The sequence below is a fragment of the Ricinus communis genome, chromosome 2 (assembly GCF_019578655.1).
Source record: "Ricinus communis isolate WT05 ecotype wild-type chromosome 2, ASM1957865v1, whole genome shotgun sequence".
In the NCBI taxonomy this organism is placed as follows: domain Eukaryota; kingdom Viridiplantae; phylum Streptophyta; class Magnoliopsida; order Malpighiales; family Euphorbiaceae; genus Ricinus; species Ricinus communis.
In genome coordinates, this window is record NC_063257.1 from 3538762 (window position 1) to 3556625 (window position 17864).

The 17864-nt window shown below is 36.3% G+C and overlaps 3 protein-coding genes across 3 annotated transcripts; 1 reads left to right on the top strand and 2 right to left on the bottom strand.

Annotated features, from left to right (window-relative positions):
- Nucleotides 1-3747: 3747 nt before the first annotated feature.
- Nucleotides 3748-6090, top strand: LOC8288555 (probable isoaspartyl peptidase/L-asparaginase 2). The gene is made up of 4 exons (XM_002510114.4): nt 3748-4018; nt 4339-4572; nt 5286-5372; nt 5467-6090. The coding sequence occupies exons 1-4, from the start codon at nt 3857-3859 to the stop codon at nt 5965-5967; spliced, it is 984 nt and encodes a 327-aa protein (XP_002510160.1). The 5' UTR covers nt 3748-3856; the 3' UTR covers nt 5968-6090.
- A 389-nt stretch (nt 6091-6479) lies between these two features.
- Nucleotides 6480-7057, bottom strand: LOC8288554. Its single transcript, XM_002510113.3, has 2 exons — nt 6899-7057; nt 6480-6819 (listed from the first exon to the last, which is right to left on the bottom strand). Exons 1-2 carry the CDS (start codon nt 6908-6910, stop codon nt 6583-6585), a joined length of 249 nt encoding a protein of 82 aa, XP_002510159.1. The 5' UTR covers nt 6911-7057; the 3' UTR covers nt 6480-6582.
- Nucleotides 7058-7419: 362 nt separating this feature from the next.
- On the bottom strand, nt 7420-10455 carry LOC8288553 (D-3-phosphoglycerate dehydrogenase 3, chloroplastic). Its single transcript, XM_002510112.4, has 5 exons — nt 9394-10455; nt 8910-9286; nt 8705-8815; nt 8506-8601; nt 7420-8187 (listed from the first exon to the last, which is right to left on the bottom strand). The coding sequence occupies exons 1-5, from the start codon at nt 9932-9934 to the stop codon at nt 7516-7518; spliced, it is 1797 nt and encodes a 598-aa protein (XP_002510158.1). The 5' UTR covers nt 9935-10455; the 3' UTR covers nt 7420-7515.
- Between the last annotated feature and the right edge of the window lie 7409 nt (nt 10456-17864).

The window sequence follows — 17864 nt, forward strand, 5'->3', positions numbered from 1 at the left end:
AACAAGTAGCAGCTATTAAGTTGGAATGGGCTGCCAGTTTTGAGCTGAGTTACACTCATTAGCAACTCAGCCCATGGATTTTTCAGTATCTGAATCAAACAATTGTTTTGCTGCGGAAATGTCCAGTTGGCCCAATAACTGGCGGCTTCACACCCTTTTATATCCAAGGACGCCAGGGCAGTTCTATGGTAACATAAACTTTAGAAGAAGTCAAGGTAATATAGATTTCAATTAAAACCCCTTTACTTTCTTGATAAGTATCTCAGTGGTTGTAATTAGTTATACTATAACATGTTTTAGAACAAATTATACTATCAGATGGTAGGACCAAAAAATGATGTAAATTTCCAGTAGCAAGAATAAGATTATAAGATTCGAAGCGCTTAGCGTGGAAGTTATGATAGAAGTATAATTTTAATTTCTTGAAGACTAGAACATGAGCCAATAGAGTTAGGTTTATGGGGTTGTATTTGTGAGATGATGCATCTCCAAATATCATGGCTCTTGGTGTTGGTGTCACTCAAGAGCTTCTCAATGTCACTGCTCCGCATTATTTATAAGTAATACCCATAATCCTTTTTCTATCTCATGCATCTCTAACTCCTTATGTTGGAAGCAATACAAATTAATGGCTGTTGATGTGTTGCATTCCTACTTTTTCCACTAACGTTATTGGCGTGGATTGGATCAACTCGGTTTTGTACAATACAAGATAATCTACAAAACAATCACAATATGAAATGGGTGAGGTTATTACTTAAAAATCAGTCTAATGCTCAAGTCATAAACAAACAATCAGCTAAAAAGACAATAAAAAAACATATCCCAAAACTAACAGTTATAATTTCCTATATTATTGGAGGGGAAGTGTGAGTTTAAAGTTTTTTTTTTCTTTTAATACATAGATAATATAGTAAGAGTCTTATAATTTAATTAACATTTTAAATTTAAAACTTTTAAAATAGTGTTTATTACACGTTTTAAATTTATTTAAAATATAAAAATAAAAAATAAATGTATTATTTGTTATTATTATTACAATCAAAATATAAAAGTTATTTTAGAAGAAAAGTAGGTAGAGAAATTTACAAATAAAAGAAGTGCATGTACGGTATATTTTACTTGAATTGTGGGACATGGCTTTGGTTAATAAGGCATGTTATCTTTCATATCTTAATTATAAGATACTAGAACAGAGAAATTTTAAGAAGGAAAATAAATTGCTGTATAGAATCTGCGATATATAAATCCAGAAAGATCAAGTGCTGCATGCAAACTTTATATATTAATAATCTTTTTTAACATTTCACACAAAATTCTAATAATTAATTCACTTCCCATACTCCGGCTGAAAAGCCCAAAACATGTGTGGTTGTTTGAGAATGATGTAAGAAAAGAAGTGGGAGATACCAAGTGACAGAAACACGTGATAGGAATCTTTTACAGAACAGGACAAAACTGAAACGTGTCCTTATTCATAAAGTTAAAAGTATCTAAACAGATTCCACCAAATTTGGGGGGGATGGTGACGGCCACCCATTTTCTATGTCCCTTTTTCTTCTCTTCGATTGCTCAAAGTAAAAGGTATTTCAGTAAATGCGATCTTCATAATCTTCCACTTTAACCATTCCAGTCTATTTAGCGTAGTCTACTTGCTTTCTTTCTTTTCAATTCCTTTGTCTGTGGAGCCTGCGCCGGGTATCTTGGAATCCATTTCATCCACTGAAATTATTGTCCTTTTTGGCAATTAGTGAACCCTTTAAGAATTTTATTTCTTAATTACTTTACATTTCTTAATTATTATCTTTGATGTTAATGGACCCGCTGTTTTTTCCATGAGCAACAAAAGAATCTACTTAATTGTTATTACCTTCAAAATCAAATGGATCAGCATCCTCTGCATATAGATATTATTATTATTCATCATAATGATCATAAAGATTTTTATGCGAATCAATTTCACTTATTTATTTTGTTTAAGAATTTATAAATACTAATATAATTTTTGAATATTTTAAAAAATTAAATATGAAAAATAAATTCAACTAAGCTTCATGATAGGAATAGCACCATAATATGTAATGAATTGTAAGAGGACGAGAGCTAATGAAAGAAGTAAGAAAGGAATTTAGAGGACACTGCGACGGCTTATTCTTAGCTGTTGATGAATTGATGTTTCTTCATTATCTTGACTATTTGAATAGGTCTATGCAAATCCAATGGCTACCTCGTTGCTTACTCATCATTTTAAGCAGATCTAATTAATAATCAAAGTTCTTATCACTTAAGTATTTCTTTTCTAATTATCACAAGTATTTTTTCTAATGATTATAATCAAAATCCTAACGCAAATAATCTGCCTCTATGGGACCTAGTCCCATCTTATTTTATGATTTTGGCCAGCCTCCTACCAGCTGCCCTAATATAAGTTAGAGGCCGCCGTAATCTTTTCCTCTTTTTGTGCCGTTTCTTTTTTCTTTAAGCCAAAACACTATTAGTAATGCAGCAAGTGGCTTTGCTAATTGCTAAACATATGAGGAAGAGAAAAGGCGGAAACTCTTTGTAAAATTTATGTAAGACATTGCTGGTACATCTATCCATATACATATAAAGAAAGCCAGCTAAATTATAGCAGATTCTTAAGGTTCTAACAAAAAGAAATCTCAAGTTTTATATTCTCTCTTATAGATTTTTGAGTAGTGAATACCTCATAAAAACATGTTCTTCAAAAGAAAAAAAAAAAAAGGGTTAGCTTGGGAAGGATAAAACAATATTATCATAAGAGCGGAACCGTATTTATATATTTGAGATTGATTGGGTTCTTCCCCTTTTCTTAATTCTTGTTTACACATTTAGCAACTTACCTGACAAAATCACACTAAATATTAATGTTTCTCTGATTTTTATATCAAGAATTCAATTTGGACATTATTGCACGAATTAATAAAATAATCATCTTGAAGCGGGAGTTGGCATCATCGTCCATATCCTTCAACTAATTTAATCTTGAAATTAGACTCTCTCAAAAGTTTCGCAAATGTTAAAAAGACACTGCTTGATGCACTCCGGCCATTCAATTAGATATATAATTCAAATTTTTAGTTTGAAATATGTATTATTATTAAGATTTCTTTTATTATTAGAAATATATATTTTAAGTATATTGGTACGTACAAAACAATAAATATATAAAATTAAATTAGAATGATAATCTTTTCTTAAATATGTGAAAATATATAATGATATTATATAGATATAATATTTTTCAGCAAAAGATTGTCAAATTAATAATTTTATTACTTAATAGAAATATTATATAATAAATTATATTAATTTTAAGAGGTATATATATTACACAAATTGTTTTTACCGAAGAAAGGACTCAATCTTAGAATATTAATATTGTTCGCTTGTGCTAGTTACTCGCCATGGATTAAGGCAAAAAAAGAACTTTCATTTTGTCGAAGTGAAAATAGAAAGGGTAGGACCGTAAATTTAGCGTTGTAAAACGAGAAAAAGAACGCAATTGGAAAAAATGGTGTCAAACTTGAAAACACAAAACCGCAACAAGTGGGCAGAGAAGGACAGACATACACACAGCCATCTGTGCGTACCCAAAACTGATTTTGTTTTCCTTCAAGTTTTATTTATTTATTTTTATTTAATGAAAACTAAAACGTATTCAAATCCAACTCAGAGACATCTGGTGTCCGCAAAACTCCTATATATATATATATATATATATAGTGGCAATTAACTCCCATCTGAAACCAGAGAGAAAACAAACACATTCAAACACATACAAACACATTCAAACACATACAAACACCAAAGCAAGCCAGAGAAATAGAGAGAGATGGGAAAATGGGCAATCGCGGTGCATGGAGGCGCTGGTGTGGACCCTAATCTCCCACCACAGAGACAAGAGGAGGCTAAACAACTCCTCGCTCGCTGCCTCAATCTTGGCATCTCTGCTCTTCGCTCTAATCTCCCTGCCATTGATGTCGTTGAACTCGTTGTACGTCTCTTGCATTTCTTCTTATTGCATTTGTTCGTACGAGTCTTTTTCCTTCATAGAAAATATTGAATTTTTAACCAAACCTTGACAACTTAATATATAGTTCAAACCTTTTAACTGCAATGGATGCCAGGTCCTCAATTCGCAATTCTTATATTTTCTTGAAAACGAACTGGCGTGAGGAAAAGAAAAATCATGATCTTTTTCTTCTTAACGTACTTTTTCTTGACCGACTTACGTAGACCTTCTGTTCTTCTCTCGCATTCTCGTGAAAAATCATTACTTTTCTTATTAATTTTCTTTTGGTTGCTTTCGTTTAGGTGAGAGAACTAGAAACGGATCCTTTGTTTAATTCAGGCCGTGGATCCGCCTTAACAGAGAAAGGAACGGTAGAAATGGAAGCCAGCATCATGGATGGGCCAAAGAGAAGATGCGGCGCCGTATCAGGTGTGACCACTGTTAAAAACCCTATTTCCCTTGCCAGACTTGTTATGGAGAAGTCTCCCCATTCGTATCTGGCCTTTTCTGGCGCAGAAGAATTCGCCAAGCAACAGGTTTGATCCAACTCCTCCATACACTTCTTTTATTTATTTGAAAGAAAATGATTTCCTATTTTGAGTGTGTAATACATGAGTTACTTGGAGTCATTTTTGGCAAGTGTAAAACACTACTAAGCAAATCAACTCCATTCTTTTCTTATTAAGGGTACAAACCACTCCATTACCACTATATCTAAAATTCACAAACCACTTGAATACCACTAATTTCAAGTTATTGACATGGTTATCAACTGCTACAGAAATATTTTTGCTTCCCTATTCTCCACGTGTCATAATATAGTTACTAACCTGATTAACACAGATAATAATTACTCCCTCCATTTTACTAAATTATACTTTTTTAATTATTAATCTGATAAATAATTATTAAAAATACATTTCACAATAGATATTGTCATAAACAAAAAGAAAACAGATTTTAACTTCAGATTTGTCAAACTTCTATAAAAAGTTTAATTAGAATAAGCTGGAAAATAATAATAAAAGTCGATGACATTAATTGTAAACAATTACATTTGTTAAACCACATGTAAACTAGAAGAGGATTATTTTTTTATTAGGGATAGAGTAATAATAATGAAAATAAATTACAGACTGTTCTTATTAAAAGACACGTGTCAAATTTTAGCAGTATGATTTTCACACAAAAAGAAATTACAAAAATAATAATGAAAATAGACTGTTCACATTACTTTCCCGTTGAACAGGGTGTTGAGTTGGTGACCAATGAATACTTTATCACCCAAGAAAACATGGGAATGTTGAAATTAGCCAAGGAAGCGAACTCCATCTTGGTAAGTAGAACTAACTCTTTAATTTTCCTAATATTTTCAAACGATAGAAATCCGGCGGATTCCATTTTAATTTGCTTCTTTTGTACGGATCCAGTTCGATTACAGGATTCCAATTGAGACCTGCAGTGCAGGGGCTGCTGCCGCTATGGACACCCCTTTGCAAATGAATGGTCTCCCAATCAGCGTGTATGCGCCTGAGACTGTAGGCTGTGTGGTGGTGGACAGCCAGGGCAGATGCGCTGCAGCCACATCAACAGGCGGACTAATGAACAAAAAGACCGGCCGCATCGGTGACTCGCCCCTGATTGGGGCTGGAACCTACGCTTGTGATGTTTGTGGAGTTTCATGTACAGGGGAAGGCGAGGCCATTATCCGAGGGACACTAGCGCGTGATGTAGCGGCTGTAATGGAGTACAAGGGGTTGAGACTGCAAGAGGCTGTAGATTTTGTGATAAATGAAAGGCTAGATGAAGGGTACGCAGGGTTGATAGCTGTGTCCAGAAATGGGGAAGTGGCTTGTAGGTTTAATTCCAATGGTATGTTTAGAGGATGCGCTACTGAAGATGGATTCATGGAAGTTGGCATTTGGAATTAGCTCTGTGTTTTCCATTTTCGCTTTAGTATTGTGTGATGTTTGGTAACTACTACCCTCTCCATCTACCAATTCAGTAGAAGCTCAATAAAATTAGTTGCAGTGATTAGGATTAAAAGGTTTAAATTATCAAATTTTACAAGATAAATATAACTTCAACTCTGAACCTAACAGTACGATACAGTACTAAATTCTCCGACAGGCCACATTACTAATCAGTAGTACTTCTATTTTGCCGTGGGATCAAGTGCCTAAAATTAATTCATCGACCACTTGTGATACTCTAGAGCCCAGGTACCTTAAATTATTGTACTAAAAATATCAGTTGCTCGTCTATTCTTAATTTGGTAGTGGAGTCGCAAAGAAGAAAATGGTGCTTAGTGTCGCATGTTTCAGGTTTTATATCGCAGAAAAAATCACCTCATAGAACATTCAAAGAGTTGTCTTTTGGCAAGTGCTTCAATTTGATTCTGTCATCTCAAGATGACCATAATATCTCAAACCGAGACCAAAACTCTCCAAGGAAACAAAACTTTTATTCTGTGTTTTTAAAGCTGACAATATTATACACGCACGCATATAAGAAACATACTCGCATCATCTACTACTCAGGAGAGTTCATTTGGTGGTGTCGTCCTTGCTCTTGCCGACGATGGCATCCTTAGCAGACTCGATCGTATTTGTCACTGCAGCAGCTGTTCTAGCCAAGACACCAGAATCCTCCTCCTTGTTGCGTTTAAGGTGAACAACCCCAACATTTTCCTTCCTGGGTTCGTCTGCTCCTGCTGGTGTTCGGTAATCAATTGTATCCACCGTGGTTTCTATTGCACCTTCTTCGTTTACCCTTTCAGTTCCCTGCCAAACACAATCAAAAAATATTCAATTTAAATCATTCTGCATGTAGAAAAATTTAGAAAGTCGAACAGTTCAATACTTGTGTGTTCATGTTGCTAGTGTTTCAGACACCGGAAGCTTATCGAGAAAAATTGCAACCTTTGCTCTTTTGAAGTCAAGGAATATAGGATAGCTTGATCATTCATCCATAAATACAATACATTTGCTTTTGGGCTGGTAGTAGCAGGTTAAGACACGTATCTATGTGGTGGCTGCTTCTGATTTGCTTCATTTTATGAGAGGGTCAGTCAGGTGGACACGTGACCATTTATGATCTCAAAATCAATTAAAATTGAAGTATTTGAACCGCTTATCACCTCTTATTAGGCCTGAGGTCAAAACTTAGGTTCAAAATCACTTCTTAGGCCGAATCAGGATTATCAGCCGAGTAAAAAAGCCCTAGATTCGTGAGAAGCATACAACAGAGATTTGTAACAAACTAAACCGCTCAAAACACTCGGACAATATAACGACCAACTACCAATGGAATACTTTGGCACCTAAGGAGATGTAAGAATACAGCATAGACTAAGAACACCTGACATGCCCAAGAGACAAATATTGAACATAAAACACAATCAATCTTGTATTAACTACAAAGGAGTATCCCAAAATGGAAATGAAAGAACTTGAGGAATGTGGAAATTGGCTGTATTACTATAACTTGAGGAAAACAAATTCTTCAACTAATGGTATTTCCCCAATTCTCTTCAGTGCTTCCTTGTTGGGCTCCTCATCCACGCCAATAGTCATAACCGCCTGTTTTCTTGGAGCAATCCGCCCAACAGTCATGAAACTCACGTTTACATTCTCCTCACCTAGAATGCTGCCAACTTTGCCAATCATACCGGGTTGATCAATCTGCCTGCACAATATGAGGCTGCCTTCCAGGCTTACATCAACACCGAATGATCCTACCATTGTAAGATGGGGCTTCCCCTCTTTCACTCTTCCCTCCACTTTAATCTCACCAGACTCGGAAATTGCAGTGCCAAATTTAGACTCTACATTAGCAATTTGAACCTGGATATACTCAAGCGGATTTTCAAGTGAACCATCCAACACGATTCTCTCTTCTATTATCTTTATTCCTCTCTGTTTAGCAGTGAAGTCGGAGTTCACCAAGTTCACAGAAACATCAGAGATAGGCTCAACTAAACCCTTGATGATCATGGCTCGAAGCAGTCGCGTATCAAGATCGTCTGGATCTCTAGAAGAAGCATAAGTCACCTTCACTGATTGCACACCACTTCCGCCTGAAACTAGTTGCACAGCCAGCCTTCCAAGTTTTTCTGCAAGAACAACAGATGCTGCGAGTTCTGAAAGAACCTGCCAAAACGGGAAAAAGAAAAATCGAGAATGTTGATATTCAGTGACTACTTTACACTTGTAAATAAACATGAAACAACTCCTCATTTACTCCATTACCAGAACCATAAAGAGCTAAAGAACCTCATCTACTTATCATGTACACATTGTCATTTTCCATTGTATAACAATTTCAAGAAATTTGATTAAATTAGTTAACTTCAACAGTAACTGATGATTTAGGGACTATTTCCAAATTACCATCGTAAAGATGAAATGCATGAAATGTTAAATGCAGCGACGAAAAGGTAGGTGTTGAAGACAATAAAGGACTCATACCTCAGCAGGAACCATGGGTGCATTCACTGCAGTGGCAGCAAGCTCCCCCTTCAGGGCCCCAATGACAGCTTCTGATACTTCAATGGCCACACCCTCCTGTTTAATTTCCAGCACCATAAAAGCAAGATCATAAATTAGCACAGGTAAGTAAGACACCTTGTACTATATAGTCTATAAAAAAATAAGTGGCCCAGCACACCTGAGCCTCTGTAGTGCTAGCACCAAGATGAGGGGTCGCAATCACATTTTCATGCAGCACCAACTTGCTACCTTGTGGTGGAGGCTCCTCTGTAAAGACATCAAGAGCAGCCTGCACAAATACTAAATAGATAAATATTTAAATAAAAATTATCCTTTAGAATAAGGAAATTAGTATAGTCAAAATTGTCCCATAAGACCAGAACCTGACTAACAATCCCAGAATCCAGAGCCCTAACTAGAGCATCCTCATCGATAACACCCCCACGTGCAACATTAACGATTCGGACACCTTTCTTCATCTTCGAAAAAGTATCATCATTAAACATTTTTGATGTAGCAGGAGTAAGTGGCATATGCAAGGAGACAAAATCTGCCAATGATATAGCTTCTTCAAAGCTTGCCAACTCCACGCCAATTGCACGTGCCCGGTCAGCAGGTGCATAAGGATCATGCGCAATTACATGCATTCCAAGGCCTTTGGCACGCCTAGCAACTTCTGATCCGACCTTTCCAAACCCTATTACAGCTAGCGTTTTCCCTACAAGGGACACTCCTACATATTTGCTTCTCTGCCACTTGCCTGAATCATCATTATTGAATTTATATAAAAATATCAAAATTAAATCAGGTTTCACAAAGCACACTAACTGCTCGTATAAATGCCTGAACGAAACTTTAAACACGAACCAGATTTAAGAGACGCATCAGCTTGTGCTATATTTCTTGCCATAGCAGTAAGCAATGCAATCCCATGCTCCGCAGCTGCAATTGTATTCGCTGTAGGCGCATTTACAACCAAACATCCATGTTCCGTTGCTGCAGACAAATCAACATTATCTATTCCAACACCAGCACGGCCAACAACCTTAAGTCTGCCGCCAGACCGTTCAAACACTTCTCGAGTAACCTTAGTTCCACTTCTCACAATCAACGCGTCACAGAGTGAGATTTTAGTGCATAATTCCTCTGGGCTAAGGTTGTAAGAGCAGTCAACGTTAGCGAATGATTTGAGAAGGTCAAGGCCAGCCTCTCCGAGTTTTTCGGCGACAAGGACTGTGGGCTTTGCATCCATCAAGGTAGCCAAGACTAGGAATTTCTGTGAGCTTCTGGTTTGGCGGCGGTTGAAGGGAGTGGTCGGTAAAGGAGGGAAGGAGGAAAGAGAGAGTTTCCATGAGAGTTTGTCTTGAGTGAAGATTAGGTTCGAAGAAGATAAAGATGTACCCGCCATTATTGTTTTAACAGTAAAGCCCTTAAGCCTCTGTTCTCGTTTATGCTGTGTTGGTGCTTCTGAAATGAGAATGATAGGGGAGGATTATTACAGGTGGACTGTTGTGTGTTAGAGTAAGGACTTAACTGCTGCCAAGTTAGCAACATGTCAGCAATAAAGATTGGGTTGACAGATTTGGCAGGAAATTACCCAGCATTAGTTTGAGCCTGCCCAACCAATCAAGAATTGCGTTGTTGCAGAACATTAAGTTTAACTAATGTTTTTGGAGAGGGACGTATAGATAGTGGTAATTGACTTTTATTTTTTGAAATTGTAGAGACTGATGGTACTGAATGCTGACGATGGAATTGGAAGTGAGAAAAGAGTTGTTCAAAGGGACCAGTAAAAATATCTGATGATTTAGCAATTTTGGGTCCATTTTATTTGGGCGGATGGATATGCCATTTCTTGTGGGATATTTGGGTTCATTTCAGTTACCATATGAGGCGTAGAACTGGTGGTCGGGAGCCAAAGTTTCAAGTTTCATATCCTATTGAAGATAAGAGTTAGAAACTTGAAATATGAATGGAAAAAAAATCACTTTCTGCACGAAACTTGTTAGACCAAGTGCATGGTGTTAGTTTAATCGGCCATTCACCAGCACTAATCAAGGGTATATATATATATATATAAATATACTTATGTGTACCGGAATAGAATTTTCCTTTTACTTGATATATTACTAGTGTAAAGTACAAAATTCCAAATGGTAAATCACACAACATTTGAAGGACTTTTGGTTGGGTTTTACTCCGAATTCAAGTGATATCTTTTTCTATTATTGGTTATGCTGATGTGTGTATGTTCTTTATCAGTTTTCAGAGAAGGTAATGACATTTTAGTTCGAGCTATTCAGTAATCAAATATCTGATTGGTCCATTTTTCCAAAGAATGATAGTGTAGATCCTAAACTTTAGCTTGTCTATTATTATCTTAGATTTAGGCGATTCTTTTTCTTAATAGTTCTGTTGGTATTTATTTTTCACTTTCAAGTTTAAGGTGGTTGTTCTAATTTTATTATACTTTGTAAAGCTATTATGTATTTTGACTTTTGTCTTATGTACTGATTAGCTTTTATCTATTGTGCACCTATTTTATTTAATGAGATTTTACTTTTGTTCAAGTAAAAAGACCATCATCCAAGAGCTGTGAAAACGAAACCAGAAAACATCTAGCTAGCTAGTTTCATGATAATGGATGCAAAGCAATTTTCAACTAATTTTTCTGCTATATTCTGCTGAATATTGATCGTAATCAGGCTTTAATCATGATTGCTGCGAGTATTTTTCCTAAGGATTGTTTGGTGACTGAACTAATTTGGGTATATAATTTCTACATAATTGCTCTGTTCATCATAATCTCAGTACCTATCTTTGATGTATGAAATGGAAATTTTATAATAATTTCAAAATGAGATATATGTAATACATTTCATATTACCCAATAAATTATAATCCACGGTAACTATAATTAGTTCTTTATACCAATCAAGCTTTTTGTTGTTACAAATGAAGAGGAAAACTTTACCAATCTAAGCAAAATATAATTCCAATCAACATATGCATTTTTTATTTGATTTTAAGAGAATGACTAACATGGTAGGTTGGGTTCCTCGTAATGTTTTAAGATTTGGTTTGATAACTTAACAACTGGTTGAAAATCTACCATATTATGGGCCTTGTTTGGGAATATATCAATAGCGGATTCCATCTTTCCCATTGGTGATTATGTCATGCGTAAACCTCAATTTTAGTTGTATGTATAGGAGCATAGCATAAATTATTTCGATGCTCTTTTCTTTTTTCTTTAATGAAATCTTTCAATGTTGTTATTGCTATTAAACTAGTAGCTTGGGTGTGGTAAAAATCAATTTGTATTCAAGGAAAACCATCTTCGTTCTGAGTCGGATGAAAATTTTTACCTTGTGTATTATGATATTATATATATATATATATATATATATATATATATATATATATATATATATATATATATATATATATATATATTATTGATTATTCAATTTTATAATTTTTTAATATCAATTTATAATATATAATTTTCAGAAGTAAATATGTATAAAATTTTATTAAATATATTAACTATAAAATTTTAATATTAATAAAATATAAAAAAAAAATTAAATGGAGATTCCATTCTATTACCAAACACCGGCTCAAGAATTATCTATATGCTCTACCCACCGTTTCACTCCCTTATGAAATACGAATGGGAATTCCAAAACCTTTGTGAAGTTTCTTAACTTCGTCAATTGTATCATTATTTTTTAAAATTTATTAGAGCCCATTATATGAGATATACACAATAATAATTATTTCCTTATACAAACTATGTACTTAATAAATTTATAGTAATATTTACACGTTCGAATTTAAATTTATTCAATACATACAAATAAAACTATTAAACATATATAAGTACATATTAGAGAATGGTATATCTGATATATATTTATGTATAGTGTTAAAATAATAAATTAAATTTTTAAAATTAATTTAAAGCGTATCAGATAATGTTGAAATGGAGAAATCAGTGAAGCAAAACGAGATGCTTTATTGAATGATCAAACAGAAATTTAAATATAGTAGAGCTTTAGTTACTGCTATCCTAGAATCTTGGCCTTAACCAACTACTAACACAAGATCAGGAGCTACTAACAGCCCACTAGAATAGCTAACAAACTGGCTAAAGCTTGACTTACACAGTCAAATAGAACTTATTAAGATAAATGCATAATTAATAATTTGATCCAACATATTCTCCCCTAAACTCAACTTGGATCATGTTAAGTTTACAAACATCAGCAGACTCCTTCAGTTAGCCACTAATGGTCATGGCAGAACATTCTCTAACACCCAGCATGGCTCGCAGATGCTCAAAAATATCCAGCTTCACAGCCTTTGTCATAATATCAACAATTTGATGACTTGTTCCACAATGTACCAACTCAACAACCTCCTTACTAACAAGATCCCTGAGGAAATGAAAGCGAATGTCTATGTGCTTGCTTCTACCATGTAAAACTAGGTTCCTTGATAACTTGATAGTAGAGACATTGTCACAGAACATAGTAGTTGCTCCTTGTATACTGCCAAGCCAGCCCATTTGCTCCAGAATCCTCCTTAGCCAAATACATTGGGTTGCACATGAAGCAACAACAATAAATTCAGCCTCGGTGGTAGACAGAGTAACCACTGGTTGCTTCTTAGAAGACCATGAGATGGCTCCACCTGCTAGGAAGAAGACATATCTACTAGTGCTGCGCCTATCATCCAAGTCTCCTGCGTAGTCGCTGTCAGTGTAGGCAATCAAGGCTTCATTCTGCTTCTCCCTCTTGTACTGAATGCCAAACTCCAATGTGCCTTTTAGATATCTTAAAACCCTCTTTGCAGCCTGCATATGTGCCCTGGTTGGTTTAGCCATATATCGACTAAGTAGGCAGACCACATACATCACATCTGGCCTGGTTGCTGTCAGATACAGTAGGCTTCCAATTAGTTGCTTGTACTGTGTTCCATCAACCTAGATGCCATCACCCTCTCTAGTGAGCTTCTGTCCTGGAGCAATGGGGTTTCTAACAGAATTGCATTCCGGAAGCCCAAACTTTACTAGCAAATCTCTAGTATATTTTTTTTGCGAGATGAACACTGAATTTTCAGCTTGACTGACTTCTACTCTAAGGAAATACCGCATTTTCCCTAAATCTGTCATCTCGAATTTACTCTTCATATTCACCTTGAACTCAGCAACCAGCTCCTCATTGCTACTGACAAACATTAAGTCGTCTACATAAAGACTAACCAACAACACATCAACTCCTTGCTTTAGAATGAAGAGGGTATGCTCATGTGGACACTTCTGAAAACCAGCCTGCTCAAAATACTTCTCAATCTTGGAGTACGATGCTCTTGGTGCCTGTTTTAAGCCATACATGGCTTTCTTAAGTTTATAAACTTTATCCTCCTCCCCTGAGCTTACAAATCCTTGTGGCTGCATCACAAATACCTCATCTGTAAGCTCACCATGAAGAAAGACACTCTTCACGTCAAGTTGATAGACTTGCCATCCATGATAAGTAGAAAGAGCTAACATAGACTGAATTGTGTCCCACCTAGCCACTGGTGCAAACACTTCATTGTAGTCTATTCCATATTTTTTGGCATATCCCTTTGCCACGAGTCTTGCCTTGAATTTTTCCACCTCTCCATGCTCATTGACCTTTGTCTTGTACACCCATTTAACTCCAATTGGAGTTACTCCTACTGGCAGAGAAGTCAATTCTCAAGTGTTGTTTCTTGTGACAGCCTCCATCTCAGCTTTCATAGCTTCTAACCATTTATCTGACTTTGCAGCCTTTTCATAGGAAGTGGGATCAATATCATCCATTTGCAAGGCATAACAATCATCAGAAGTGAGCATTACATTCCCTATTTCATAGTCACTGTGCCAACTTGGTATGGTTCTGATTCGAGGACCCAAAGCATCCATTTCAGGTTCAGTTGGATAGCTGATTGCTGCACTTGGTGCATCTGTAGTTTTTGCAGCTGGTGGTTCTACCCTCTGAATGGACTCTCCCTGTTCATCATTCTGAGATTCTTCTTCTTCTGAATCATCTATCTCATCAGTAAAGCCATCCCAGTTGAGATTCCCTTACTGAGTTTCCTCAGTCTCCCATGTCCATCCTTTAGACTCATCAAAGGACACGTCTCTACTGATAAGAATCTTCCCTGTATCTGGATTGTACAAACGACAAGCTTTTGATTCTGCTGAGATGCCCAGAAAAATGCATTGCACACTCCTTTCGTCTAGCTTCTTTCTCCTTTGTTCAAGCACATGAACAAAACTTAAACATCCAAAAACACGAAAGTGATCCACAAAGGGAGGCATACCACTCCAAAGCTCTTGTGGAGTCTTGTCTTTGTTGATGGAGGTAGGACTACGATTCAGAATGTATGTGGACCAGGCTACTACTTCACACCAGAATGTGCTTGGCACCTTAGTGTCGCCAAGCATACAACGAACCATATTCATTATGGTTCTGTTTCTCCTCTCGGCAACTCCATTATGTTGAGGAGTTAGAGCTGCTGTTAGTTGCCTCCTTATACCAACCTCCTCACACCAATCTCTGAATTCATTAGATAAAAATTCCCCTCCTCTGTCTGTTCTGAAACTTACAACATAAGTGCCAAATTCTTTCTCAGCCAAGCATTTGAACTTCTTGAATACACCAAAGGCCTCTGATTTAGCAGCAAGAAAATAAACCCATAATTTTCTACTAAAGTCATCGATCAAGGTAAAGACATACCTTTTTCCACTGTGAGATGAAGGTGTTATGGGTCCACACAAGTCACCATGAACCAGCTGGAGCTTCTCAGTTGCCTGCCACTGACTTTTCTTAGGGAATGGCTTTCGATGCTGCTTTCCTGCTAGACACACGGTGCATACAGTAGGAGAGCTTGCTGCCTTTATAGGAGGTAGTCCCTTCACCATGCTGCATCTTTCAAGCTTCTGTAAGCTTTGAAGATTTAGGTGCCCAAATCTCTTGTGCCACAACTCTAAATCTTCCTCTTTGCTTCGTGTTGTATTCAAGCATTGGCTCTCATAATTAATTGCAGCAGTATTAACAGAGGCAAGTAAAACAAACATACGATTGCTCTGCATTGTAGTAGAGAAAAGAAAGCCTTTTTCATCATTGAAGATTTTGCACATACCATATCTGACGAGGAAGGCAAGTCCTTTCTCTTGCATTTGTCCAATACTGAACAGATTGTTGGTCAAACCGGGCACATAAAAGACTTCCTGCACCAACAAAGGAGTATCTTTAACCCTTAGTCTGATGTTCCCTTTTCCCTGAACCAGCAACTTCATTCCATTCCCAAGTTTGACACTGCTCTTGAAGGAGGTATCCATGCTACTAAACCATCATTTATCACCACTCATATGATTGCTACAGCCACTATCAAGGAACCATCCGGCTTCATTCTTTACTTTAGCAGTTTGATTGGCTCCCACAGCACTGAGAACTTCTTCCTCTGCATCATTTGCTGCCATGAGAAGCATCTCATCATGTCCAGAGACATGATTGTCAAAATAATGAGTTTGTGCTGCCCAATCTGGGCACTCATTTTTATAGTGACTAAGTTTGTGACAATTATAGCACTCAACCATCTCTTTATTCCAATTTCTGGCCCTTCCTCGTCCTTTTCCTGAAGAGTAATTTCGTCCTCTCCCTCTTCCTCTTCCAGCATCAAAGCCAACTTTGAGCGTCTGATCTTCAGTAATAGCCTTCTTAGTGAACTTCTGTTCATGGACCAATAGGGAGCTTTGCAGTTGGTCTACAGACAACATGTCTATGTATTTTGACTCTTCAATGGAGACATAATTGAATCTTTCAGTAAGAGTTCTGAGGATCTTCTCTACTATCTTTACATCATTAATCTCTTCACCACAGTTACGCATGGCATTTGAAACAACCATGACTCTTCCAAAATAATCATTCACCGACTCCCCTTCCTTCATCTCCAAGACCTCAAATTCCCTCCTTAGTGCTTGCAGTTGAGCACGTTTGACCCTCGCACTTCCCTGGAATTTGAGCTTCATGGAGTCCCACAATTCCTTAGCACTTGCTTTCTGGGAAATGGTCTTCAAAATGGTCTTGTCGATACTACTCAGCAAGTAGTTTATCGCCTTGAAATCTTTCAACCTCAGCTCTGCCAGAGTCTTCTCCTGCTCTGCAGTTAGCTTCTCTCCAGCGCCAGGCTCCTTGAATCCGTTCTCGACAACGATCCAATACTCCTTGGACCGCATCGGATTCTCTATTAGAAGACTCCAATGATCGTAGTCTCCATCGTACTGCGGAATGCACGCCTTGGCAAATCCAAACTCAGCCATTCTCACTCAGTGTTTCCAACCCCAAGTTTACACAATTTGATCGAAAGTTTTGCTATTTGGCTCTGATACCACAATGTTGAAATGGAGAAATCAGTGAAGCAAAACGAGATGCTTTATTGAATGATCAAACGGGAATTTAAATACAGTAGAGCTTTAGTTACTGCTATCCTAGAATCTTGGCCTTAACCAACTACTAACACAAGATCAGGAGCTACTAATAGCCCACTAGAATAGCTAACAAGCTGGCTAAAGCTTGACTTACACAGTCAAATAGAACTTATTAAGATAAATGCATAATTAATAATTTGATCCAACAGATAAAACTCTTATAGATGGTAAAGTATTTTCTCAAAAATTCTGCACACAATTGTACATTCAAAATTCAATTTCGAGATCTTGATTAAATTAAAAGAAATTTTTATCATCTACCTTATGCATTTTTCGTTTTATCTTTTTTTCTTTTGTTTCAAATTATAATGAGTAAATATATTGTTACGGAAATAAATAATTTGTTGTAAAAAGGGAAAAAGAAAAAAAAAAAAAGAAGAAGGTTTGTTGCTTGATGCTCTATTTCATATATTTTATTCATTCTACTTCAGTCACGGGTGGAATCCATTGAAGGATATAAACAGAAGAGAAGTCATTGGTATATGGTTTGACATTTCTTTGGCTATTCAGTTCCACAGGCCAGTAAGAAAAGTGGGGGCTTTTCTTGCAAATTTTATTCTTTTGAGGAACAAGAAAGAGTGGAACATGTTTCTAGAAAGCTTAATGTTGACTGCATATATAAAGACTGGTCCATAATATTTATTTTATTTTACAAGATTCTATAATACATTTGATACATTGATAAAAAATTTTAAATGACTTCTATTGTAGATAAATAATATATTCACTTTAGTTTGTTACTTAAGTTGCTGTTTAGACTGCTTAAGTCCCTGGTGGATGTCTTTATATTTTAACATGTAACTATTTTATT

Coding starts and splice junctions, on each gene's coding strand:
- LOC8288555 (XM_002510114.4), top strand. CDS start 3,857: ATGGGAAAATGGGCAATCGCGGTGCATGGAGGCGCTGGTGTGGACCCT. Junction 4,019..4,338: donor TTGATGTCGTTGAACTCGTT/GTACGTCTCTTG, acceptor GCTTTCGTTTAG/GTGAGAGAACTAGAAACGGA. Junction 5,373..5,466: donor AGGAAGCGAACTCCATCTTG/GTAAGTAGAACT, acceptor GTACGGATCCAG/TTCGATTACAGGATTCCAAT.
- LOC8288553 (XM_002510112.4), bottom strand. CDS start 9,934: ATGGCGGGTACATCTTTATCTTCTTCGAACCTAATCTTCACTCAAGAC. Junction 8,602..8,704: donor CTAGCACTACAGAGGCTCAG/GTGTGCTGGGCC, acceptor GAAATTAAACAG/GAGGGTGTGGCCATTGAAGT. Junction 8,188..8,505: donor CACCCATGGTTCCTGCTGAG/GTATGAGTCCTT, acceptor CCGTTTTGGCAG/GTTCTTTCAGAACTCGCAGC.